The sequence below is a fragment of the Pseudoliparis swirei genome, chromosome 11 (genome assembly GCF_029220125.1).
Source record: "Pseudoliparis swirei isolate HS2019 ecotype Mariana Trench chromosome 11, NWPU_hadal_v1, whole genome shotgun sequence".
Classification (NCBI taxonomy): domain Eukaryota; kingdom Metazoa; phylum Chordata; class Actinopteri; order Perciformes; family Liparidae; genus Pseudoliparis; species Pseudoliparis swirei.
Genome location: NC_079398.1, coordinates 2,480,914 through 2,490,911, shown reverse-complemented (window position 1 = coordinate 2,490,911; position 9,998 = coordinate 2,480,914). Strand labels below are relative to the sequence as shown.

Sequence of the window (9,998 nt, the reverse complement as noted above, 5' to 3'; positions counted from 1 at the left end):
TTTTGAAAATATCCGTCCGTTGCTCTCGTGTCGACGTCACTACGTCACATGACAACACTCTCATTGTCGTTAACCACGCCCCTTTCTTTCTGTATCCGTCCCAGACACGCCTCCTTCTTGCACCTATTTTATTCTTTACGTTAGTGAGCTGGTTAGTAAGTTTGTATTAAAGCTTATATTTGAATCGTGTGAATAGATATGTGCTTGCTGGTTTATTTAGTTTAGTGTAGTTTATTTCGATCAGCAATAATATACAAAATCAAAACAAACAAAAATTCAACAGAAGAAGAAAGTGGCTGACCGAAAGGGTCAAGGCTGAAGCTATATCAGCTATAAATGCCCTAACCAATGGTTTCATGAAAATACTTATTTTCAAGAACCATATACATATATATATATATATATATACATAAACATATAAACATGCATACAAATTCACACACCCATATAAACATATATACACACATAAATACACATACCTACATATACATAAAACAATCAACAAAACAAAAACAAAAAATCCCCCATTACAGTTACTTATAATACGTCATCAATACGTCAAAAAAACCCTATACAGTTTTATAATATACGTCATCATCGCCTGTACTTGTCCAGAGTCATGTCTTTAAAAATTGTTTTGACTATCACCAGATTCATACTTTCCTTGATGTCATCAGTTAAACTATTCCACTGTTTCACCCCACAGACAGATGTACACATGTTTTTTAAAGTTGAATGAACAATTGGTTGTTTAAATCTTAGTTCATACTCTCCTTCTCTATCTCTAAACATCTTTTGAATATTTCCAGGAAGTGAATTATGTTTAGCTTTGTACAGAATTTGTGCTGTTTTGAACTCTACTATATCCATAAGTTTCAGTGTATATGATTTTAAGAACAGAGAATTGGTGTGTTCAAGATATCCTACATTATTTACTATTCTAATTGCTCTCTTTTGCATGATGCATAATGGCTGTAGGGTGCTTTTGTAGGTGTTCCCCCACACTTCAACACAATAGGTCATGTATGGTAGAATGAGAGTGTAATATAATGTCTGCAATGATTTATAATTCAGTATGTGCCGTGTTTTGCCTAATATCCCTACAGTTCGTGCTAATTTGGACCTTACATACTTGACATGTTGTTTCCAGCTAATGAAGTTATAACCTGGTTGCCTTCTCGGGAGAACCAAACTGATCAAAATGAATTACGCAATGAATACATTGTGAAATAAGCAATCAGATGAGTGCATATAGATAACATAATTCATATGACATGGAGAAATACTTTTACATTGTAATGAAATATTTAATCTAGGGCTGTAACTAATGATTATTGTTATTTGGTTATTATTTTATTGATTACTCATGTTTTAAATATACTAAAATAAGGAAATATACTGATCACAATTTCCCAGTGTTTGTTTGAGGTATTCATTTTATAATTATATTAAACAAAATATAATTTCTGCTTGAAAAATTACATTAAAGTACACCGTCAAAAGATTTAAAGATTAATTATTGTTCAATCTATTAATTGACAAGATGTTTCTGCCATTATTTTCTAAATTACAATCGTACAACTGACTCGGTGCCGTGTTTATCTTGATTAACACAGACTCGCTGGCATAGTGAAATAAAAGTAAATGTAAGAAAATTCATTTTTGAAAAACAAACTTTAATAATCAAGACTAAAATGCTGCTTGAATTAAATAAAAATGTAGACAATACATTTATTGTTTAAAAATTAAATAAGGTATATCTTTTGTATATAATTTCATGGTTGCTTTAAACATTTCATCTGTTGTTGTTCACCTTATTAATATGTCTTAGTGTCCGATGTATTCATTAACTTCAGGGCTCCATACACATATTCATACATATTATTCCTTAAAGTGTGAAGATCAAACTGCAAATGCTTAATCAAAGACTCTTTCAAAGTGTACAAACTTAGCCCAGTTTTGTCAGAAACCAGGGTCCCTCTCATGTTGTACTTTTGCTGATCAAGTAAAAGCAGTAGTGTTATTTATTAGTAGTAGTAGTAGACATAGTAGGAGGAGGAGTCGTCGTAGCAGCAGCAGTAGCAGCACACTCAAAAAAATGTGGATGAACTCAATTAAATTGTCATTGCCATTGTACTCGGAATATATTCTCCATGTACATATATTATATATGCAGGCCACTTTTATTTACTAAAATAGTATTGACAGTTTATAGACACAGACATCATCTCAAACTCATTAGATACAAATATATATCATTTGTATCATTGCATACAGATTAATAGTTCCGCAATAGCAATTATTTGGAGAGCACTACGTCGAGGGAAAGGATCATTCTTTCATTTATGTAAGTATGTCAAATATTAGAGAGAGTAAAGCATACGATTATCACACATAAGGATGAAAACAAAAACCTCAAAAAGGTTAAGTCCAATGGGGGGGGGGGGGGGTCACACAACAAAACAAGCCCACAGAATTTGCTCGTGACGATTGATAAATGCTCCCAGGTATGGATGTCTCTACGGTCTAAATGGTCAGTTGTGGGAAACACGGTGATGATTGCAGTTTGCTTCTCAGACACTGATCTCAGTCCACCTCCATCTCTTTGGTGCCAGGCTTTGTCTGCTGGCTTCCTTTTGCATCTCCCTTTCCTTCTGCTGCTGGCCTGGCTGCTGGGTCATTATGAGCTTCACTGTTTTGGTCATTCACCTCAGGCTCCTCCTCCACTGTGGGTTTTTGCCTGTTGATCCTTGGATTACAAACATCCTCCAGTTCCTGGTGAGTAAGAAGCATATCAATTGTTGGCCTAAGAAACTCACTGCTAATCAAATCAATAATTATATCTTAAGTAGTCATTCACATACCTCTATTTTGGCAATGATGTCTGCTACTTTAACAATGGGGTCTTGAGTAACACTAAGTTTACTCTGTGCGTTCAGCGTGCTGTTCATCCAACCCATGCCTTCCTTCACACACCTCTCCACTACGCTCATCTCCTCTGCACTCAAATGCAGGTATCGCTCATCCTAGGGAACAATTTGAGACAAGCAGATTACTAAAGTTACATCTACACATTTTTTAGTGGGTGTCAAGCCGAACCGTAACATAAGCATCAATTTGACACAACAGTTTTAAAACGTATGCGCAGACCAGTGTGTTGAGTATCACATGGAGAAAACACATTGAATTGACAAAGAAACTTCAGAGACATACCTATAAAGAACTGTACAAAACTCAAGAAAATATAGAAAACTATTATCATTTCATTCATAAAGATGTGTAAATTAAGCCCGCTGCAGGTTATTTATTTTTTATTTTGTTGTGAGTGCTGTATTGGTTTATGTTGATACAAATGTGTACGGATGGGTGTAGGTAAACTGTGTAGAAACTGTGTAGATGTATAAATGAAAGGAAACTGAGAGCCATACAAGGGGGGGTGGGATGGGGAAAAAGTTTTGTGTAATGTTTTTTGTTTTGTTTGGTCTTGTTTTTTTTTTTTGTTTTCATCTTATGTTAAAAAAAAAAAACATCATCCTTGTGTGGTGATTTCCACAGGATTATACATTTGTGTATTTTCTTTTGTAGAGTAGTGTTTTCAGCCTAACAAACTGTAGGTGCTATTCCACTGCGGATGTTCTGTGGGGCAACATTTTTGTTAATAAAAAAAAAAATCTTGAAAAAAAAAAAGATGTGTAAATGCATTGCATTCCTCGATCAACAGTGTTTACCTTCTGTTTATAGGAATCTACAGACTTCATGTAGATTTGCAGTTTCCTTCCCAGCTCTTCAAAAGCCCTCGGCCTGTCCTCGTGCTCTCTGTGCCGATCCTGAATGGGTTGACCCAACCTCTAGAACATACCAGAATTGAGGTCAATGTTGACGGTTATTCTCCCTTTAAGACCCTAAAAGTCTCTGAGCCTCAGTCAAGCTCAGTAGGTTGTCAAAGCAGTTTTCTAGTAGTTACTTAAAGTCCCAACTGAAATTGAAAATAGTAACACAAAATGAATAAAAACAAACCTTAAGTGCATCCAGCTTCTCCTCATAGACTTGCTTGGGTTGGTCCTCGCCGTCCTCATACAGCCAGTTCTCTGTGTCCTCCAGCATCAGTGTTAGCCGGTTACTGTCCTGTTATTAATGGCCAAACATAAAAACGATTAAAAGTCAATACAGAAGTAGAAAACTTGCTTGGTTCATTCATATGTTAGAAAGCTGCACTCACATCCTCAGTGATATACTTTTCATAGATCCCACAAAGTTTATCCCTCAGATCGTATACATACTCCTCAACAGAATTTTTAGCATCATTCTGCTCTTTCACCAATTTATCCTGGATAATCATCTGATGCTGCGAGGAAAGAAAAACACAATATCACAGGACAGCAAGAAGTAGCAGCAATACCTTAAATATAATGCTATCTGACTAAATAGATCATAAAGTGTCATGGCAAAGTTGAGTTGAATGAACACCTCTAATGATTAATTCCACTCCATCTGTGTGTGCCGTGACTCAGCTTTTCCAAAGGCCAGCAGGAGGACTCACCTCATACTGCACAAAGTCGTAGAGGACGTCGCTGTCAAGCTGTCGGAGGTTGTTGGCCATGATGGGCAGCTCAGTACTCTTCACTTTGACTTTGGGTTTACTTCCCCCTGCTGCTGGGTCCGGCTTTTCCCCAGACGCCCCCTCCTAGAAACCAGAAAACACTTTAGACCTCACACACCTTTGACAAGTCGACATTTGTTATAGACGGGACATCAAACTAATACTCATATATTTTTCTTCCTAATTAATCCAATTGTATATTATTCCTGCCTCAATATGCACTGTTTACTTACATTCAATATCGTAGAATTTGCATTTCTGTCAAAATCTTCACTATCTCAAGATAGGAATGTGTGAAGGGCTAAATGTGTTATGGACCGACAAGGTGTCTGAACCATATCCGCATATCAACACTGATATTGGCTAAAGAAACTTTCTACATATCGCTAAAGGAAGTCCAGCTCACCTTACTGCCGGAACTGTTGTCCTCGTTCTGCAGGTCGCCCGGGCCTTGGCCTTCCTGGTCCATCTGCATTTTGGTCTGAGACACAACACACACTCAGCTATTTCGTCAAAGTCGTTTTAAGATTTAAAATGTAGGTAAAAATAACAAAATGAAGTGTTGTAATTTTAAAAAGCAATATCAACTGTTACTGTCCATTAGACTAATGCAAAGGTATTAAGGAAGTCATTGTGTTTTTCTGATTGCACTGTCACCTGCTCTTCTGCCCTGCCTTCATTCTGCACCGTTGGCTCTGAGTCGATTTGCATGTCCTCTCCCTCCCCGTTCTGCTTCTCAATCAGAGAGGCGCTGCACACACTGAAGATGCCATGGACATTAACGCGCACTTTGACCTTCACTTTTGAACTTTCTCCGTCTGGCTGAGGAGCCACGTTCTGTACAGAGAAGCATCCTGGTGGCAGATGGGAACAAAGCGAGTAGTCTGTTAAAGAGCTTCAATTAAACGCCTTCGACATATTCCCTGAAGAGACCGAATGTACAAACTGATATCCCACCTGAGAGTAACCCCCCTCCTTCCTACCACACACACACGCACACACACATTTGTTTGGCTGGCTCAGCAACAATCGGATCAGCCATCAAATCTGGGTTACTGGCAGGTGTGACTGACTTTAAAAGGGCAGAATGAGTAGAGTTACCTATCCTGTGGTCCGGGTAGGGGAGCTCTTGAGGGCAGCTGTAAAAGGCTTCCAGGTCAAAGGGCTCCTTCTTGTGAAAGGTGATCACTTTGGAAAATGGAGCAGCGTGATTCTTACTGAACACCTCACACTCTCTGTGACAAAAATGCATTCAGGTGGGGGAAAAAAAAAAAGCTTAGTCATATTGTTGAAACCCAGTCAGCAAATACTGCTTCTTCAAACTAGCTGACCGAGCTTGGCTTACCACATAAAGAAAAGACTAAATAGAAATATAATGGCTTGTTTTATGTATATTGGTCCTGCCGAACATGGTTAATTAAGATAAGGTAAAACATGTCCTAACCCCAGTCCATCCTCTGTTGGTGTTTTCCAGCGGAGAGTGATAGGAAAGGGAACCACGTCAGTGATGGAGAATTCACGCACCTTAAATGCTGGAGACAAAATTGCACACTACACCGAAACAAACCGCACACACACACACACACACACAATTAAATGCACTTGAACTGGATTGTATTTGACAAGCTACAGAATATTTGTACGGCGCATCAAAACTAGAAATCCTGATCTGTTAGTGTCCCACCTGAAGAGCACAGCCTCGAGCGACAGCTTCGTCTGCATTGAGCGTGGTGCTGACGTCTTTGCCGAAAAACTTGGCGATTTTCTCTTTGACAGCCGGGGTTCTGGTGGCTCCTCCAACTATCTCCACTGCGTAGATATCCTCCCGGCTTAACTCTGCCCACAAAACACACACAGGACTGAGTAGATTCTTACTATATACAGTATTCAAGCAATATACCCTCACAAATTCAACCACATACTTGATTGTTCGAGGACTGCTTTCAGTGGCATCTCTACTTTCATCAGATATTGAGCACTCAAGTCTTCAAACTGGCCCCTATAGGTTGCAAATGAACAAGAAAAGTCATTTAGAATGCTCAATTTCCACCAAAGAGAGGCTCAATTAAGGAGTAAAGCTTAAAAGTGGTACCTGTTCATCCTGCCGGAAACATCAATGTCATTCATGAAGCACTCGATGTTCAGAGGCAGATCGGAGGAGTTGGCACTCATTAGCCTCTTCAGTTTCTCACACTCCTGGTGCAGACGCAGCAGAGCCCTTGGGTTCTCCTTCACATTTAGCTTGTACTTGTTCTTAAACTCCTCGCAGAAGTAATCGACCAGCGCCTCATCCAAATTGCGCCCTCCAAGGTACAGGTCAAATGCAGTGGCGAGGACCTGACGGAGCAAATCAACACTGAGTTGGGTTGCAAAGCTGCCGGTGAAGGCGTGAATCGAGGTGAAAAAGGGCGAAGGACTAACCTTGAGTTTGCCTTTGTTGAAAGCAGCGACGGAGACCTGGAATGATGAATGTCCCATGTCAACAAATACCACATTTCTTGGCCTCTCATCCGGAGAGGGAAGGTCCTGCTTGTAGATCCCGTAGGCCAGAGCCACTGCAAATACAAAATACAAATGAAACACACATATTAAAGAAAAAAATATTCTACTGTTGGTAAAAAAAAAATCTGTTATTGCCTTGCAAGACTTCAGTTTGTACCTACATATTAACTTAGCGCAGGTTAGTGAAATTCACAAAGCTCCACACTGAAGAACTTATCGTCTTTTCACTCTAGTCCTTTGCCCCCATTCAAAAGGTTTTACTATGATACATTTCCCCAAGAACACTGACCTGCAGTGGTATCATTAATAAGCCGTAAACAGTTCAGCCCTGCTATTTGAGTTGCATCAAACACCGACCGCCTCTCAGCATCTGTGAAGAAACTCGGGACCTGTAAAACAAAGCACGACTCAAGATGCATCATGGAACCACTTTGTGCATCATGCGGATGGTCTCCTGTCATGTTTTCCTCACTCACAGAGACGACACATTCCACGACCGGCTTCTTCAGGGCGCTCTCTGACGTCTCCTTCAGCTTGGTGAGCAGCATCCCTGTGATCTGCTCCACTGTGAACACTTTGTCCTCATCCAAATAACGCACCTGTGAACATGATGCAATTATAGGGCCGGCAAGGCCAGTTAAAGGCTAGGAGATACGGCTTATTAAGCATACAGCCGATGAGTTGTTTGGAGGTGATTTACAAAATAAAACATCTGAGCATCCCATTCACTTATTAGTATCCTGGTTGAATTTGAATAAGAAAGCTGTGCAGTGACAGCGGGAAATGGCCAGGGTCAGAGAGAAAGGGAAAAACAAACATGCTGGAAGTTTGTAAAGTACCTTAATTCCTGTGTTTCCATTGGGCAGTTTATGTAAACTGTAAGGCAGTTTGGGTTTTTCCACTTGGACCAATGGGTCATCAAATGCTCTGCCGTGGAACTTTTTGAATCCATGGACTGTATTTTTGAAGTTTGTCGTTATCTAAAATGAGAGGACACTCATAAAACTATAGACTATAAAACTCATAATTAATAAGACAACGTTAACAATGTATCCAATAATTTCAGTGCAATGTTGCATTTATTACAGAAATTAGACAAACAGTCGTGGATGATCTTACTTGACTCTTGGCCGCATTTCCGATCAAGCGGTTTTTGGAGGCCAAAGATACACAAGCCCTTGAAGGAAGACAAATGCATCAGAAAATTAGGCTACGGTAGAAATATAACCCTGTTACCAGATGTTTAGACGGGGCAGATTATAATTGACTGAATGTCGCAGACAGATTCATATGTTGAGTGCTGAGAGATTTTGATTTAGGAGATGTCACAAAGGAGTCTGAGGAAGAACCACAAACTAGGGCAATGAGACAGAACCGTCCACCTTCAAAAATAGGCTCATCCTGTCGTGAAATTGTTTACCTCCCCAACTCATAAAACTCTTATCTCTTATTTCTTTTAGCAGATGTACTGCAGTGCAAACCATTGCCTTTACTGACCACGATAAATGTGTCTGCTCATACAAGGTTTAGGGATCCATTTGGCTGACAGTGACACTCCCTAGTTTCACCTTGCCAGAAAAACATCCCCATTCACTTCTAGGCGTATTGCTCATTCTCCTTTTCCACGGCACATCCCTGTTTGCAGGATGCTGCAGAAAATGTTCCCCGCAGTTGGCCTGTTTTATTTCCCTCAGTCAGAACCCAACATGGAAATCTTTGTATTGTACGAGTAGTTCATTCATTACATATTCCATGAATAAAACATATCCCATTAATTCCCTGTGAAGGAAGTAGCTTGTTGGCAGGCCCTGGCGCACTAAAGCCATTTCATATCAATAACCAATTTATTTTCCTTCACAGCCGACAGCACTGACACGATTTAAATGCTCTGCAGTCTCGATAACATGGTTTCTTTAAGTTACTCATCTCAGTCAACTTGAAGGTGCAGCACTGTGGTGGTGACCGGGAGACACGTCAACTGTCTGTTTGTTTGCAAGGGTCGTTTCAGAAAGACATGTTGACCTCCGTTAACCTGCTGCGAGGAGAATAAACCAACAGCTGGAGGCCGCATCACAGCCGCCGCCACCCTGCTGCCTGCACACTGTCACCGCTCAGCCGGCGCGTCATCATTGCGTAACAAACACACATTAAGCGGTGATGGTGACGGTCAGTATTCGTACTTACGGTGTGCATCTGTCACTGTACTCGTTGGCAATGGTTTCAATGCCACCGCTCCTGGCCACAGCAATGTAACAGTTTTGGTAACCCACATCAATCCCGACCACTGACATGGTGAGCGCTCTAAAATGCAACTAAATTATCCTCCACAACGACGCACTTGGCAACTCCGAGGGGAGACAAAATGCAACTATTACAATGACGGTCTGTACCCAAACGAATTGTAATTAAGCGTGTCGTCCGCTACGAGAAAGCTAGCTGAGGGAGGACTAACTGAATTACTAGAGGTTATGTAAGTCACGCTGTGTATCGCAAACTCATTAAGAGTAATTCCAGGGAGCGATGATGTCCAGCCCGGAATCTCCCTCTCCTCCGCGGCCCAGCGGCTCTGGCTCCGACTCGCGGATTCTCTCCAGCCCGCCCCCACACGTCTGTGATTGGCTGCGACACACCCATTGCCCTTTTGTGATTGGTGGAAAGAGCAATTGAGGACAGAAAAATCTAGAAGTCCCTGGAAAGGAGACCGTGGGATACGTCACGGGCACTGGTCATCAGTGGCATGACAGCGATGTTTGCTCTGCGTTGAAGCTGTCAGGTAAAGCCTCGGATGTTTTTTAATTAGCCCCGAATGTTAATTTAAAAAATAATAATAAAAAAAGATTTGGCGTGGTTAACACCTCCAGGTCGCACGTGACGTCATTCACCCAAAACAGCGGAG

At 40.7% G+C, this 9,998-nt stretch overlaps 1 protein-coding gene across 1 annotated transcript; it reads right to left on the bottom strand.

Annotated features, from left to right (window-relative positions):
- Window positions 1-2,164: 2,164 nt before the first annotated feature.
- hspa4l (heat shock protein 4 like) lies at window positions 2,165-9,663 on the bottom strand. The gene is made up of 19 exons (XM_056425515.1): window positions 9,287-9,663; window positions 8,222-8,279; window positions 7,942-8,082; window positions 7,579-7,701; window positions 7,392-7,491; window positions 7,022-7,155; window positions 6,693-6,937; window positions 6,523-6,599; window positions 6,285-6,436; window positions 6,045-6,151; window positions 5,702-5,835; window positions 5,258-5,454; window positions 5,007-5,081; window positions 4,541-4,684; window positions 4,220-4,345; window positions 4,018-4,125; window positions 3,729-3,848; window positions 2,865-3,026; window positions 2,165-2,775 (listed from the first exon to the last, which is right to left on the bottom strand). Exons 1-19 carry the CDS (start codon window positions 9,391-9,393, stop codon window positions 2,587-2,589), a joined length of 2,499 nt encoding a protein of 832 aa, XP_056281490.1. The 5' UTR covers window positions 9,394-9,663; the 3' UTR covers window positions 2,165-2,586.
- Between the last annotated feature and the right edge of the window lie 335 nt (window positions 9,664-9,998).